Source organism: Helianthus annuus, chromosome 12 (assembly GCF_002127325.2).
Source record: "Helianthus annuus cultivar XRQ/B chromosome 12, HanXRQr2.0-SUNRISE, whole genome shotgun sequence".
NCBI classification, from domain to species: Eukaryota; Viridiplantae; Streptophyta; class Magnoliopsida; order Asterales; family Asteraceae; genus Helianthus; species Helianthus annuus.
In genome coordinates this window covers 66,804,542-66,822,205 of record NC_035444.2, presented here as the reverse complement: position 1 = coordinate 66,822,205, position 17,664 = coordinate 66,804,542, and the positions used below count along the sequence as shown (strand labels likewise).

Here is a 17,664-nt window from a genome sequence, read left to right as displayed (position 1 = left end):
GGTGATCACGGCTATCCAACTGTGATACTTGAAGCCGTGGCATCACAAGATTTGTGGATATGACATTCTTTCTTTGGTCTCCCTGGTTCACTCAACGACCTCAACATGTTATACCAATCGGCGATCTTTACCGATGTTGTTAATGGAACCGGTCCGGACACACGTTTTACAGTTTCTGGGGTTGAGTATAGACGTGGGTATTATCTTGCTGACGAGATATATCCGTCTTGGTCTACAATTGTAAAGACTATTCCATATCCCGAGGACGAAAAAAGGAAAAAATTCGCCAAGCGTCAAGAAGCTGCAAGAAAAGACATCGAACGTGCTTTTGGTGTCTTACAAAAAAATGGGCCATCCTTGCACAACCGGCACGTGCGTTCACACCGAAAAGGTTGCGTCTTTGTATGTACGCTTGCATTTTGCTCCATAACATGATTATTGAAGACGAAGGTCGGTCGATTTGTGAGTATGATGAGAATGCATCTTACGGGAACACTGTCCCGGTTGATCCGCCACAACAGGATTTAAACTCGTTCTCGCTAACAAACGACTTCACGCATGCAAACCTTCAACAAGATTTAGTAGAACATATTTGGAACAACGTTAACATCGTGGACGGTGACGGAGACGAAGACGAAGACGAGTAGTGTAATTGTTTTAAATTTTTAAATCTAGTCTTTTTTTTACAAATTTTAGGTAGCGTACTTTTTTTTTAGGTTATGTAATTTTTATTTATGTTATGTAATGAATTTTATTATCTTCCTTTATGTCTTATTTTTATTTAAATGTTGAATAGTTTTTATAAAGTTAAACAAATAAAAAATAAACAATAAAACTTAAACAAATAAAAGTTAAACAAATAAAATGAATCTACTACTTCTAATAAAACAAAATAAACTTAGGCCACTTGTCATCCTCTTACACCCTTAATTGCCACCTGTCCTCCTTACAGCCTCTAATTTCACAAAATCCCGCTCAAACTAAAACCCTAAACCAAATCACGCGTAGATGGCTTCCTTCTCCTACAATCTTCTTTCATTATCGCAAAATAGGTAACTCTTTTTTTCCTTCTTTTAGTGTTCATCTCTTTCATTACGATACACACTTTCCATAAATTTGAAATCAGTTTTCTTTCCTTCTTAATTCCAATCAAAAACCCTAATCAAAGCTGATTTCACCATCAATCTTTCTGTTGGTTCTCTTCTGTTGTTTTCTTCAAACCCTAGAATTGATTGTTCTTTGTTGAGGCTTGATCTAGAGCTCGAATTGATTGTTCTTTGATTGGTCTTGGGCTCGAATTGATTGTTCTTTGTTCATGTTAGCGTTGATGGCTATTGAATAAAACCTAGATGATGGCTATTGAACAAACCAAACAACCCAGGTAACTTTCTCTTCATCTTCTTGACCTGAAGAGTTCTAGGGCTAATGTACGTTTAAGTACCCTAGCGACCGAAGAATCGTGTTTAATGTACGTTTAATGTTAATTCATGATTCCTACATCCATCTTTTTGTTCGATTGTGAATTGTACTATGTGTGTTTGAATTGTTATTTTTGTTTGTGTGTTGGTTTTATTTGATTTGGGAATCTAGGGTGTCTGTTTGTTCAATTTACAAGTTAGGGTTATTTTTTTTCTTTCACAATTTAGGTGAAATTCAGATCTGTATTGCAATTAGGTAGGTAGAGATCATTGTTTTGGTTTCAGATGGCTAAAACCCTCTTGGAATCGGTCAGTCACAACTAGAGTTAATGCGATCTATCTTCATCCTGTATTTGATTCTCTCTCTTTTTTTTTTGCATTTGTTTCTGTTTATATCAACATAACTTGCAGAGTTATTGTTTCAATTAAGGTTTCATGCAATTGAAACAAATTGTGTTACATATTGATACACAAAAGATGAATTATTCTAATATTTGCTAATGTAAAATGTTTGTGAAACGTATTTGAGCTTATGTTAAGAAATGCGGTTCAGGTTTTTAGAATTAAACCCTAGATCTCTCATATGTGATATTTTTTTTTTGAATCACCTCTTCCATTCTTGGTCCCTATTAACGCTTTCTTATTGTGTGCCATCACTGATACATACCACGTCAACCAAGGGTGTTAATATCTCTGAAGTTATCAGCCTCCGGCTTCTTTGACGGGTAATTTTTCTCTGTTTCTTCTTTAATTCAATGTGTTTTCTATACCAGATTGTTTAATTTGATAGATTGTTTGATTTAGGATTATTATCATGAATCAATTATTGAAGAACATGTTATTTTAGGTGACTGATACGATTGAGATGTTGGTTCGTATGTGACATAAAGGTGTTTGTGGATGTGACACGGACACCAGCAATGGTAAAGGTAAGAAGTTCTCCATTTTATAAACTACATGGCTTTTTATAATCTAATTTTCTTTGTAATCAGCCTGCTAATTGCGTACCATTACTTCTTTCCTATGTGATGATCAAGATTTTTGTTTTGTGTGTGTTCAAGAAATAGCCACCAATGTGTATTTTGATTATCTATCCTTCCCCTCAGGTACCTTCAACTACATTTTGATCTAGATATTTGTTGTGTGTTGTTCTTAGATTTGTTGAAATTATTAAAGCGTCTGTGAATGGTGATATTATTGATTCAGGAATTCAGTCCATTCGCCTATCAGAATCTGTTATATCAAACGGGTTGCTGAGCAAGGGTTTCAAGCTATTGAAGTAAGTTAACATCTGATTAGTTTTTAATACTGGGTTTTCAATATAATTGTTATGAAATTTTTAAGTTAAATCAATTAACGTTTTCTTATTACACATACCTTATAAGCTGTTTGGCATTTTAGATGAATATTGAGTGGATAAATGGTACATTTGTCAAGCATAAACTTTTTGAAGCCCTAGAATCTCACCGGCTCATGGTTTGTCAAACTTATTATGAGCAAATGAAAGTCAAAGATAGATTTGAGTTAGAAATTTGGATGTAAACTGTTAGGCATTAGCTAGGAACGGAGATATGAATTCAACCCATACATGGGAAAGTGAAATTTGATCATTTTGAGTGGTATTCTATTTCTAATGAGTCAAAGTAATAACATAAAAAGAAGTTTTGCTATAAAGAAAACAGGTTAAGGAAGCCAAATGGGTTAGAAGTTCGCCTACTAGGGATGAGCAAATGGTACCGGGTACCAGTTCGAAACCAGTACGAAATTTCCCGAACCGACTCAAATTTCGGTACTACTGACCTTTTGCATTTTCGGCATCGGCAATTACCGGATTTTTTATTCAAATATCGGTTTGTACCGGTACCGAAATGTACCATACCAGGTATTTTCGGTACCAGTACCCATTTTTGGGGATTTTCGGTACCGGTATTTTCGGTGCCGGTTGGTACCAAGCTCATCCCTATCACCAACCACATTCTCAAGTCTTTACCACCTAGCATGTTTTAGCAAATGAATGATACTTATAGTCACATCCTCATTTCTGTTCACACTATTGAAATACAAAATAACTTGTGTTATTCTTAATGATTTATTTGCTTTATATTTCAATATATATGGATATGATCCGTAAATCTTACTACTGTTCTAGGAATTTGAGATGATAAGTGATTCAATGAGGAGAGAAAAAAGAGGATATAAAAGTACTTATTGCAATATTGCATTATTAATGAGGGAAGAAGTAGATACTAATGAGATCTTTATTTAATTAAATTAATAATTGAGAACAGTTATATGTTACAATAACTCGATGCTAATTAACTTTTTTTACTTGATTGTGTTACTAATATGATATGTCGTTCAAGGTTTAGGGTGGATCAAAAATACACTTCACAGTAGAAAAATTGTGATTGTATTAGTTATGTTTGTATTGATCAGTCCCGTGCATAATAGAGGCGATTCCGCTTCATGCGAGGGGACTCCAACTTCCACAAGAACCTCTTGAATGGAAGAATATAGTAAAACAAAATAACTTTCTTAACATGGCAAGCTCTTTGGGTTTTTTTTTTTGGGTTTAGCGGGTCTCATTTTTTAGGGTTTTGCGGGTCGAGTTTCTCAGGTTTTTTTTTGGGTTTGCGGGTCATGAATACTGAATTTGGTTAAGCTTATGCTTTCATTGTTCATAAATGTACTGTTAGATTGTTTTTTTTAGATTGTTTTATATTTGAACTTTAATAAAATTTTGTGTAGCCATCGTCTCTTCTTCTTTTCTGTTCATTTTTTCCACATGACAGGTATTGTTCTTTCTATATCCTTCTTCAGTTTTGAATTCTTAAACTTTTATACTGGATAGCCATGTAGTTGTCTTTGATGCAAAATTTACATGAACTTTGTCGCATATTTATGAATTTCTTTGTGATTTCATCTAACGACATGAATATAATTAAGATGTAAGCTTATTTTACTACTTCTTCAATAATTATCAATAGTTTTTTTCCTGTCAAATTTACCACTTTAGTCCAAATAGTTTTTTTTCCTGTCATTTTAGTCCAAATAGTTTTTCTTTATACCGTTTTAGTCCGTGACTTTTTTGAATGGAGTTAGTGGGCTGGATGAAAATTGCAAAAAATGACAAAAGGCAGGGACGAAAACGGCTGAAAGAAAAACTATTTGGACTAAAACAAAATTTTTGGTCAAACTTAGGGACTAAAATGGCAATTTACTCTTATCAATATCATCATTCATCATTAGTATTATGAATATTAATCTTATCTAAGTTTTCAGAGTTTAGAGTGTTACACGATCGCACAGAGATTAGCCGATACGATAAATATCACCAGACAGTGAAGACGATCACACATAGAATACCATGCTCAGGATAGATGTTGTCGATATTCAAGTCCAGTTCTTAGCCAATCAGGTTTTTTAAGTACGAGACAAAAATTTATTAAAAAAATAAAGGGCATAGTGGTTTGGGTCAAGACCACACCCTTAGAGTAGTGGTTTTGGATGAAGGATTAGAGGTGGGTGACATGGTGTCTATGTCGCGGGTCATGGTGGTCATGAGTGTCATGACCACATCCTTTAGCCTTAGTAATTAATAATTGCAGCCACATCAGCGATCAAAACCCAATGCTGGTACTTCTCATCGTTTACGTTCTCTTTGATCGATTTGTTGGATTTCCAGTAAGTTAGCTTTTGATAGATGTATAACCCTAGATAACTTACCACTTGACAATTGGTTTATATGAATATCCAAAGATATTTGAATTATTTTCAACCTTATTTTTTTATCTTTTAATAATTTGATATTATTGAGGGTGAAATTGAATTGGTCTGTGAAGAAAAGAGAGTCTTTATCTAATTTACTCAGCCTAATTTACCTTTTCAAGATCTTGAAGGTTATTTCTAGGGTTTAGTTTGGCCGATTGGGATAATCTGTCCATAATAGTTTTACTATTTAAGTTTTATACTTGAACTTGCAATAGACTATGGTTGAAGTTTTTCTTAAAGCAATTGCTTAATGTTGTGTCACGTTACATTATCCTCTTCATAAGACTGTAAAATGATTTAAACTCCAATTCCTCAAGGCTTTGCGAAACTTTGTGAAGCTTCATTATTCTTTCAGAACATGCAATATTGCAATTGATAGTGGGCTTAGCTTGAAGACGTGTTATTTTGGGTGGATCGAATAGTATTTTCTTAAAAAAAACATGGATTCTGCGTTTTTTACTTGCAACTCCACCTACGCAAGTTGATAGATAAACCTAACCTCAGTTTATATATACTACTGTTAAAAGATTCCAATGGCGTTGTTTTACCAGATATACCCCTCCCAAACTCAATATTATTTACCACATCCGGCGCGTGATTGTGACACTTTGGGTTTTCCTGCACGATCCGTTATGCATTTTAATTGTAAGAAAGTATATGAATGTGGTTAGTTTTGACTATTTGATTCCTATTATGGGGGGTATTATGATGGGGTTTGATGATGGGGTTTGACTACATACTTAAGAATGCTCCAATGTTTAAATGTTTAGAAGCTAGAATTAAGGTACAGTTTAACTCCTTCAATGTGTCATGTGTGAATGTTTTTAAATTAGAATATATCTCTAATTCATTTTTTCTTTCTTGAAATGGAAAGGTTAAGAACTTGGTGTTGGTCGGGGTTGTGCTATTGCTATGCGAGCTCGGGTGAGTACTATAATTATATGTTTTACAATATTACTTTGAACATATTTTAGGTCAGAGCCCAAAAGTAGAGGTGCAGGTAACAGTCACACGAGTTTTACTGCAGCGGGTTCAAATTTAAACTGACCAGTTTAGTTTAGGTTGGTCCACAAACATGTTGGTATCATTTCTTTGGTACATATATTTATATATAGGTAATATGTTAGTTATAAGTAGAAAAATAGTATTATCATTTTAGTATTCTTGATCATTGAATAAAAACAACTTAAGAAGTTTTGTGTATTAAATTAGACTTAAGACGATTAGCTAAGTTTTTCGAATTGATCCATTTGAGGTAAAACATGATCCAAACGACCTATTCATAAGCAAATGGGTCGAAACTATCACATTAACAAACAAATTCGTGCATGTCATAATTTAGATCTTTTGTTGCTCACGAAGCTGGAATAATGCCAGAGATGGCAGCGAACCACTATCATATCTTATGATTCTATATTTTATAAAAGATCTGCTATCTTGATGTCATTTATGTGTCGAGTTCTTATAAGTTACTGGTATGAAAAAAAAGCTTATTCTATTGGTATGTGTAAAAACTTGAATCGTTAGTTATTGTCTCCTCACTTTACAGCAATCATGGGTTAGCTTGTTTACACTTTATCCCACTTTTTAATGTATTTTGGTTACTTGAAGTGAAATCTTTATTGTTTTTTTTTTTTTTTTTTGCATTGCTTGGATTGATTGAACATATTTAGTACTATGTCGAAAATGTAAATATTAAAATATTTTTAGGCCTTTATCTGATATTGATGATTGTCTATATCTCATGTTATAGCCTAGGTACATTCAAGCATTGATGGACAAAGCAAAAGTGCATGAGTGAGAACCTGAGAAAAAACATATTATTTTGTTAAACACTTCAAAAGCATATTATTTATATTTCAAACCTGAGAATTTCATTATGAACATCTTACATGTATAATGTTCTTTGTCAATACTTCAAAAGCATATTATTTTGTTAAACACTTCAATTTATATTTCAAACCAGAAAAAACATATTTCCTTCATTTACTTATCTTTTTGGTTTTGTTACATCTATAGTATGATGCTTAGTTGTATTTTAATCTTCAACTTCAGGTGTCCATAATAAGTTCATGCGTACAGTTTTTTTATGATCAGTAACGTAATTTTTTTTCTATAACTCTGTTCGGTTTTGGGTTTGTACCGATTAGGGTCGTGTATTGTCTGTTTGGGACCTGTTTTAACCCTTAGACATGAAGCCTAAGTTTGGAAAGGCCTAGAAAAAAAATGATGATATACATGGGCTTCAATGCCGGTAGATATTATATGTTTGTGTTAAGCCACCCGCGAAACTCGCGGGATCTTAGGCTAGTTAAACAATAAAAAAAATATGTGGTGGGGCCCCATCCTCCATCCCCCTCCATCTTTCATGGAGGCTCATCCCCCACTAGCCGCCTACGTGGAGGCTCATCCCCGTGGGGATGAGCCGAACCATACCTTCTAGTCTGAGAGGAGAGAGGAGAGAGAGAGGCTCAACCAATCAAGTTTTTTTTTTTTTTTCTAATTAAGGGGTGTTTGACCATAGCTTGTGATTAAGTACAAAATGAAGAGTGGAATGAGAAGTTAACATAACATAATATTATTGGGTAGGATTTCACTCTATACCCTCGACCGACGCTAGTATTCTCATCCCCAAATTAGGGTTTTTATGATCCCTGCTTCTTTATAAAGCTTTACGTGCCAATATCTTCTTCATCCACCAAATTAGGTTTATTAATTCTGCATAACACTTGAACATATGCACTGTTGATTCACAGATCCATTATTTTTCTGTTACTTTCTTTTATAAATTGCTTTAGACATCGACGATACAAATTGGAACGAAATCTCAATTTTCGTAAGATCCAATAAATCGTCGTAAATGGAGCTTTTTCCGGCATATACATCGGTTGATCATCTCTTCATTCATTGGGAGGAGGTTACCGTTCGCCGGAGAATGCGTTCGTCACATTCCATCGTCGAAGTTAAGCAGAATCTGCTATGATCTTTCAGATTGGCCGTGAGAAAACATTTTAATATTTGTGTTTATAATTGATTTTGTGCTTATGGACGGTCAAGTGCTGTTTAGATAAATACCGGCAGTACTTAACATTATTCATAAGCTATATTTATATTTGTAGCCACACTTGTTTTTCATGCTTTTCCTGATTTTAACAGGGACTTTGTTATTCCATGTTGTGGCTAATATTTGAATATAATTTGTTATGAGTTTGAAACTGTTTTCAGTTTGTGATGGATTTTTTTTAATGATTTTTAGGATTAAATGTTGGTGGTTTGACTTGGCTTATTTTGGTGTTAAAAGAAAGTAAAACATGTTTAGGGAATATAAACTAGTTGATACAACTATCTTATTGGTTTATGTCTTTAAAGTTTGAAAGATGTTAACATCAAAGACATGACTCAATGAAACTACTCGAATAATAGGCAAGTGATTCTAAGAGTTTTTTTTTGCAGAAATAGGGGGTTTCAGCCACAAAAGAGTGCCTTTAGGTGGTGTGGAACTTTTTGAGTGTTCATAGTTAAGCTGTTTGAAACAGCAAGGTTCCACCCATTTTCTGCAAAAAGCTGCAGGTTTTCTGCGAAGTCTGATCTTGTCCTGAACCTCGCTGATTGAAACCACTACATTAAGAACCTCGCTGTTTGAAACCACTACATTAAGAACTTCGCTGTTTTGAACCAATACATAACAGAACTTCGCTGTTTTGAACCAATATGTTTAATAACTTCACTGTTATTGAAAAGTTGCTGAAACAGAACTTCTATTTACTAACTTCACTGTTCATATTCATACCTTTCATTCACGTGTTATTGAAAAGTTGTTGAATACAGAACATAAAAAATTCGCTGATTGATCCCACATGTTATTGAAAAGTTGCTGAATGAATTGTTGATATTACAAAGTTACCGAGTTCTTTTGTGTTTTAGCCAATGACCCATCTTTCATCGTTTAAACCTCACGTGATTTGCTGCAAAAAGATGTTGGAAGGAGCTTTGTTTTTATTTATTATTTGAATCATGCAGACTAATAGTATGCATTTACAAAGACTTTGAGTCATAGTAGGCTAGCTTGTTGAATGATATCAATAGTGAACGCAGAATGAATAGTATGAAATCTTAATATTTGTAGACCCAATGATCCTGTTTCATTCTGAATATTTGGAAAGATGTGGTTTCAAACAGAGACTTAACTATGAACACTCAAAAAGTTCCAGGCCACCTAGGCACTCTTTTGGGGGTTCAAACCCCCTATTTCTGCCCAAAAAAAACTCTGATTCTAATCCTATAACACTATTAAAACTGATTTGAACCTTAAATGCATCACCAACTTTGGTGTTAAAGACATGCACTTAATGTTGACTGATAAATATGTCGATGTAAAATGCTGATATAAATTGGTTAAGGTTAAACTAGAATCAGTTTAATATAGTTCTGACACCCACTAGACTAAACAGAGTACTTCAAGGGTAACCTGAGTCTACCACCAATTCCGGGGAAAACATGGTAACCCTCCTGCCTGTAAGCACGACTGTGAAATTATTGGTAAAACTCGTTTGGCTCCAAGTGGGAGTTGAACCTGCATCTCCCAAGAGAAATGCAAGTCTTCCACCACTTGATACATTCATGAAACTACTCAAGTAATAGCCAAGTGATTCTTAATAGCCAAGTGATTCTTATCATATAACACGATACGGAACTGAATTAAACCTTTAATACATCGCCAATTTGGTGTTTTAAAGACATTCACTTAGTACTGGTTAAGCTAACTGGAATCAAGTTGTAAACTAACGTTAAGCATCCCTACCAAGTCTTTCTACAGGGAACGGGTTAATTCCCGCTACTGCCGGCAGGCCAACCGGTCCGTGAGCATGATACAGACGGGCTTCCCAAAAAGCCAGCCCGGGCTGTGGTCAGCAAAGCATAGGATGAAGGGGATGACCCTAATGTTGTGGGGCCGGGGCACAGCGTAATTAATGTATTTCATTTAGGGCGAGACAAAAGCCTTTGTTATAAATGGGGATATACGCCTAAGTTTTGGCAAATCAAAGCGGTGTATGATATTTCTGGCTGTTGTACCATACGTCAGATGGCCACAATTTTGGGGTTTAAGTTAAGAATGCTTGGTCATTGAGCGGTAATTTTGTAAATGTTGAGACATATGTAATATGTCTTCGATCAATCCCAAAACAGATCAGTTGCAATTTGCAAATGTGCATAAGTGACAACTTTATTAGTAATGAAAATTTGTAGTTGTGGCAAATGAGGTTCTCATTATTGGCAAACAATTCCTGCACTCTTTAACGAGGAGTTGCAACATTTTACCCCAACCATTGTGATTAGGCTGTAAACGAACCGAACGAACACGAACACGAACAAGGCCTTGTTCGTGTTCGTTTGTTAAGGAAATAAATGTGTTCACGAACTGTTCGCTGAACGTTTGGTTCGTTTACAGCCCTAATTGTGATGGTTCGACCCCATAAAAATAAATTTATTTGGTTTGTTCAACATACAAAATTAACGCTTTGTGTTTCACATGAAAGAACATATCCTTCTTTGCGCAAAACCTTTCTGTCTTATACTATTATTGATTTTGTATTTTCTATATCCATGAAATACTTTAATCTGATAGTGAAACATCCACGATTCAGAAAGTTATCCAAGTAAACTTAAATACAAAATCTACACACGATATGCATATATATATTCTACAAACATACAAGAACAATCTATTTTCCTTTTATTAGTTTATAAACCTCAAAATGAATCAATGATCCAAAGCTTTACATTCATTTCAAATATTTATACCCTGCTCCTACACAAAATATCTAATGGACCAGCACAATAATCTTTGTTCTCAACTTAAGCCCCCCAAAAGAACCCTAATTAATCAGTCCAAAATGAAGCAACCCCTTTACCCATAAAATAAATTCAAAATGGTAGTTAGTAACTAACTTCTCTTTTCAATCAACCCCTCTTTCTATGTAGGCGGAAAAAACCTGTTTAAATTAAATGGCAAAGTATAGAATTCTTCATTCCTGTTATCCCCTTTAAATGTTCTGAACTTCACCCACCATGGCATCCCTCTATCTTTCTTTGAATCCACCACGTCTATCGTATTGTCAAGAAACACCGCCACGATCAACCCTACCATCGGTGGCGACGCGAATACGGTATTCAAGAATGCATTAAACTGCAAAAAAAATATAATAACTTATTTTACCATAAATGTCACAAGATCCATTTATGTACTAGGGTCTAAAGTTACATGACTCACCCAACTAGCATTGGTACGAACAAGCCCGTGTTGTATAGTTACATACTCGTTAAAATACTGAGGAATCGAGATTCCAAGAAAAAGGGAAAGCCCGATTATGATGAGGTTTCTCATAGAATTAATGTTAGTGAATTGAAGAAACGATAATCCGACAGCACCTACAACCATTCATACATAAGAATCTAAAAACCGAAAAAATAAAGATTGGTTACGCTACAAATAATTTGCGGAAGTTTAATCACATACCTACAAGGCCAAAGAGAACACAATACAATGCTGCGAATATGGGAAAGGGTATCGATGCAAATACCGCTCCAAATTTCCCTGGAAAAAAATATATAAATACATGATATACATATATTTTTTGTTTTGTATAAAGTGGTAAAATGGTCATTTTAAAAAGTAACGCCCATCCATGACAGGGACTAAAATTGTAATTTCTGAAAATTAAGGACGAAAAGTGTAGTTTCGCCTATCACACTTATGTACCATGCATGAAAGTGGGCAAAAAAATTGGTTTGTTAACCGTAAGTCGTAACCTGTTAATAACTGGTACACTAATAACCGGTTAAGTAACCGGAAATAACCGGTTAATGTGAATAACCGAACCAGTTAAAGTAATAACCGGTTAAAGAAAAAAATTGAAAATAACCTACTAAACCAGTTAACTAAACCGGTTAGGGAAATTAACCGATTCGTGCACCTCTATATGTTACATACACAGATACACATATTGTCAAGATTCGTATGAAAACCAACCTAAAATGGAGAAGAAAATCATGAAACCGGCAGAAATCTGAACAACTCTTCGACTCCCAACTCGGGTTAATCCAAGAAGACCGACGTTTTCCCTGAAATACAATGGTGGGTCCTGTTAAGTTTTTACGTATAAAAGAGTTTACAATGGTGTGTCCCATTAAGGTTCTTACACTGACACAGTGGATCCAGTTCCAGTTCCGTAAAGACCATCTAGAAGTACACCTATACCCTGACCAAAACAAATCACAAAGATAACTACATTGTAACCGTCAAGGGTAAATACGTCTTTTTGACACAAGTTTTTAACTTTACAAGTATACAAACCAACCTGCCAGCCGATGCCTCTGCTAAGCACGTATGCAGGTGGCGGGGTTGCGATTGCCAACCGTGAAGCAGCTATGTATGCACCGGTTGACTGTCATATAACAATCTTTTCAACAATAAGAAAGAATCTGTTTTTAAACAATTTTAAACAGTTACAACTATAAAACATCATATTAAACATCACATTTGTTGTACCTCAGCCATTGACACAAGAACCGATGACATCATCGCGAACGCATGACCGGCCGAAAAGGTAGGTGGACCCCACTGTAAAGGGTATGGGAACATGAACCTGAAAAGGTAAAAGTTCACAAATGCATAGAGATAATGTTATGTTTAATGGCCTTATAGAGTAAAATTTCATATTCGTCCCTGAGATTTGGTTAGTTTTGCGACTTTCGTCCAAAGGTTTGTTTTTCCGCATCTGGATCCAAAACGTATGAAATCTTTCCATTTTCATCCGGTTCGTTAACTCCATCCATTTTCTCCATTAAGTCAGGGGTATTTCCATCTTTTTTGTTAACTTAAAGGGCAATTCAGTTTAACGGATTCGGTCAGTGGTATTTTAATTGCTTGTTCATAAAGTGAAAAAGACCGAATTGCCCTTTAAGTTTAATAAAAAGACAAAAATATCTTTGACTTAATGGAGAAAAATGGATGGAGTTAACGAGCTGGATGAAAATGGAAAGATTTCAAACCTTTTGGATCCAGATGCAAAAAAAACAAACCTTTGGACAAAAGTCGCAAAACTGGCCAAACCTCAGAGACGAAAATGACATCTTACTCGGCTTTATATGAGTAGCTAACTAACCATGGGGCAGTGGATATGATATATGCTTTGTCTGTACGACAACTTGTTTGAGTTGGCTCAGGTCTATTCCGGTAGGTCCCGCTAGCCGTTAGTATGATCGAATAGATCCAGATAATTGAGATGCATATCAACAAAGGAAACCGCTCAAAAACGGGAATGTCTTTTAGTAGTTTCGTGTGCTTTAAATACTACAATATGATCAAAACGTTACATTAGTAAATGTCACATAGCAGAAAAGGAAATCATTTAATTCAATAACTTGAAAGTTATCCTCCAAAAAGGAAATTCACCTGTGACACTCCAATGACTAGAAGTAGCATCGGTAACCCGATTTCCACACAATTTCCAACCTAAAATTAAAAAAAAAAAAAAACAACGAATACACATTACCAAAGGATGAGATAAATGAAAAATAGTAATAATATACCAAGCGCCACACGCAATGTCAAACGTTACGATTTTCACGCTTATATCAAGCCACAGGAAAATTCTTTACAGGAAAGTATGCTTCTATTTTTGCATCTATGGAAGTCAAAGCATTAGGATGACCAAAGGTGAAAGAATAAGAGCATACCATAGGAAACCCTCGTTGAAAGAGACCCAAACCAACCAATCCTATAGCAGGCGCCATACCGAGAGGGCTAAAAAAACTACAAAAAGAACGAAACTCAAATTAGAAAACAAAAGTTAGTTAAGAAAGATACAATAGGAGGATTCATGTCCAAAACGGGTCCCTTAAAACAAATTGCGAGTGTTTTGTAAGCACGATAAATAACTATACCGTGAAAAGAGGCCCCAAAGCTGGCTATAACCGGCTACAATTTGAATGCTAGAAGCAACGATTAATGCCCCTTGAATAGCTCTCATTGTATGTATAAATCTCTGCGAAAAAAACAGTTCGACACATACATCATTTCCCAAACGCTCAACTATAACTCCAGTCTTTTGAAATTAATATACAAGAAAGAAACACATACATCATGACGGTCGGTGATTCGTTGCAAAGACGAATCGTTTATAATGTAAAGTATGGGCATAACATATGCAAATGAGCCTCCAACAACAGCAGGCAATCGGGTTCCAAATAGTGTTTGAAGAAGTGTGTTCAGACCAGATACAAATAGCAAAGTTTGTATAACACAAGCTTTGTCTCTCTGCCGAAATTTATACAACAAAATGATTTTTTTTTTATAAAATATGATATGAAAATTGTATAAAAACAAGAATGCGAAATTCGACATGCTTACATTCGATCCACCCATGTAGGGGACTAGTAGAGATGGGATCATTACGGTTGTTCCAAGCATGAGAATGTAGTTTTGAAATGCTAATAAAACGGTTTCGGCTGCAAATCAGTTTGCAGGTAATCAATAAACTTCAGAGATGAAATATTGTTAGCCGAGTTTATTATCTGTTATCATATTTAATAATCTGATAGATGAACAATGAAGGTATGGCAATGGGATGAGGATGAGTATCGGTAATCCGGGTCCTATACTTGGAAAGCTACATTCATACCCGGCCCAGTAGGCGTTAGTTTGTTAATACTCATTAGACAATGCGCAATGGTTAATGCCTCCTAATGGGCATCTTTCGCCACATCAGCATCATAACTCCCCTTTCAAAAGAATGTGTAACGGTTAACGCCATTTCATCCATTACTTTCCATTTTTATTTCCACTTTGGGCATTATTCTAGAAATGCTCCTCCCTCTTCATTCTTCATGACGCTCGGAGGTGGTGTTGAGGGCGTTATCAAACCCTCTCACACGCCCCTGTAATGCCCATTATGGATGCCGTAGCATTTTTAAATACATTTCTTACTATTTAATAGCTAAAAACTAGAAAAATTGGTAGATTATTCTATTACCAAGAGAGCAAACGAAAATGTTTACAGTTATGGTGCATGTAAACGGATTATGCCTAATCATAGTTTATAAATAAATCACAAAAATCCTCATTCCAATGGCCACAATTTGTCAATAAAAAACAAAAGTCTACAATACAATTTGGAAAAATCAAATTAGAATGCTCTGTTTCGGTAGCTAAAACCCTGCAACTAATATAAAACTCAAAACCCTGTGAAAACATTTTGTTTTGTGTAGATTAAAGAGAGAAAGAAAGGTGGGATACATACGCCATGGTGGGTTGGAATCAATACAATATTCCAAATCTTGGAGTTGTTCCATTGGTGGGTGACTTATGTCCGCCATTGAATGAAGCTTCAGTGAACAAGTGCAACAAACAGTAGTAGTATAGAATAAGAATTCAATAGATAAATGTGAAGAATGAAGAAGAAGAAGAAGATTGAGAAGAAAGTAAAAAGCACAATGATGGAAAAAGGTGGAAACAGAAATCAAAAGTTAGAGAGAGAGAGAGAGAGAGAGAGAGAGAGAGAGAGAGAGAGAGTAATGTGGAATGTGGGTTCTGTGTGAAACAGAACATGCTCACATTTTGGAGGTTCAATATAATTTTTAAATTAAAATAACCTAATTAATATGATGATTTTAAGATTATAACTTGATACATTATAAAATGAGACATTTTGGATCAAATAGAAATATAATTCGATTTTAAATTTAGCTGAACTATAGCATCGGCACTACGTACGGTATGGTACCATATTGATACTATACGTTATGATACAGTATGGTACCAATACCGATATTTGATCTTGTTCTAGATAAGTTTTCATATTGATACTATACGATATGGTACGGTATGGTACCAATACCGATTTACTTATCTTATACTTATTCGTTAATATTAATAACACATAAAAAAAAGCGAAATCTGTAAAGACATAAAAACATGAAAAGAGTTTGTGTATCTACTTTAATAAATACATGAAAATAGTTAGTGTATCTACTTTACATATGTAAAACATATCTTACGTTTTAAATGTAAATACATCATCATTTTATACCTTTAAAAATATTAGATTCTCTAAAAAGCTTCATGTACTTTAGAAAACTCTGCATGCTAAATGATAAAAATAAGTTAAAGGCCAAAAGGGTCAGGACTGTACTCTTTTTTTTATGATTTACGGAAATAAAATACATATACACAAAATTTGTTCATGACTACATAGGTAAAATAATTTTACTAAAATTATTTGACATGAATACTAATCTTATAACTTCAAAATGAATGGTTGATGAAAGCGTAAAAGATGCAGAAGCGTATATAAAAATCTTCATAATCTATTTTTCTATGCTAAAATAAGAAGAAAGGTTATTAAAATCACAACTTTGTAATTGACAGTACAAAACAGAATTAAATTTTAACTGCTTCATTTATTTCACCGTCAATAATTTTAAGGGGTTGAATATGTACTGTAGAGATGAATTGGATACCCTAAATTAATGTTTGCCGACCCACCTTCAAACTAGTAATAAATATGTACAATTTAGGGTATCCGGGCACACTCGGGGAGTGCATGCGGTGACCCCTAACCCTGATCGGGAACACCGCCGCCATCAACGCGGGGACCCGATTCGGGGAATGGTTTCGGTGTGTATTCATCGCGTTGAAAGGGCACGATTTTTGAGGAACGGTCATTATTTTAACGGTCGAATTTTAAAAAAAAAATTACTTTTTAAACATATATAAATAACCACACCATTCACTCAATTTTTATACTCTCAAACCACAACAATTTCACACATTTTTTATACTCTCCAACCACACCCACTTCACTCATTTTTTATACTCTCAAACCACACCCACTTCAAACCGAGCAATGGAGAACCAACCCCGCGAAGCCAAGAAAAAAACTAAGGGACGGGGCTCGCAACCGTCTCGTGGTGGTTCGAGCGGTGCAAGTGCACAACCACAACCCCCTTTCGGATACACTTCACAACCCCCGTTTTTTTCCAACAACCTTCACACCTCTTCTTTTACAACACCCAACCACCCAACCTTCAAGCCAATTTCGGCTATTTTCAAAATTTGTTATCAATGGACGCTCCTCCTCAATCCCCCGCCTTCGACCCATATGCTTTTCGTGTCCCACAAGTTCCATCTACACGAGGAAATGTCGAACGTCCTCTACCTATTTACGACGACGAGGACGATGAGGTAGTGCCCGAAACTCAAAATTTGGGCGACGAGGACGAGAACGAGGACGATGAATATAATGTGGATGAAGACGTGGGCAACGAAGAAGATGACGCTCGTGATAAAAAGGGAAAAACGGTGAGCGAAAAATGGACAAAGGTCCAAGAAGAGGCATTGGCGAAGGCGTGGGTACATTGCTCTACCAACAAAAAGAAGGGCAATCAACAAAACCGCGATAGTTTTTGGCGTAAG

At 35.2% G+C, this 17,664-nt stretch overlaps 1 protein-coding gene and 1 long non-coding RNA gene across 2 annotated transcripts; one reads left to right on the top strand and one right to left on the bottom strand.

Annotated features, from left to right (window-relative positions):
- Positions 1-1,090: 1,090 nt before the first annotated feature.
- LOC118484959 lies at positions 1,091-7,146 on the top strand. Its single transcript, XR_004875225.1, has 6 exons — positions 1,091-2,143; positions 2,266-2,347; positions 2,480-2,524; positions 2,625-2,697; positions 6,064-6,113; positions 6,943-7,146. It is a non-coding gene; the product is annotated as an uncharacterized LOC118484959 (long non-coding RNA).
- Positions 7,147-10,914: 3,768 nt separating this feature from the next.
- LOC110895225 (nucleobase-ascorbate transporter 1) lies at positions 10,915-15,733 on the bottom strand. Its single transcript, XM_022142505.2, has 14 exons — positions 15,491-15,733; positions 14,602-14,699; positions 14,332-14,508; positions 14,136-14,236; positions 13,929-14,004; positions 13,645-13,704; positions 13,355-13,542; positions 12,739-12,835; positions 12,548-12,634; positions 12,390-12,448; positions 12,220-12,311; positions 11,707-11,784; positions 11,461-11,618; positions 10,915-11,376 (listed from the first exon to the last, which is right to left on the bottom strand). Exons 1-14 carry the CDS (start codon positions 15,564-15,566, stop codon positions 11,164-11,166), a joined length of 1,560 nt encoding a protein of 519 aa, XP_021998197.1. The 5' UTR covers positions 15,567-15,733; the 3' UTR covers positions 10,915-11,163.
- Positions 15,734-17,664: the final 1,931 nt, after the last annotated feature.

What these genes read in the sequence shown, in the direction of transcription:
- LOC110895225 (XM_022142505.2), bottom strand. Translation starts at nt 15,566, where the DNA reads ATGGCGGACATAAGTCACCCACCAATGGAACAACTCCAAGATTTGGAA. An exon ending in ATCATATCCACTGCCCCATG is followed by an intron (nt 12,836 to 13,354) that starts GTTAGTTAGCTA and finishes TTACCTTTTCAG; the next exon opens with GTTCATGTTCCCATACCCTT. An exon ending in ACTGGATCCACTGTGTCAGT is followed by an intron (nt 12,312 to 12,389) that starts GTAAGAACCTTA and finishes ATTGTATTTCAG; the next exon opens with GGAAAACGTCGGTCTTCTTG.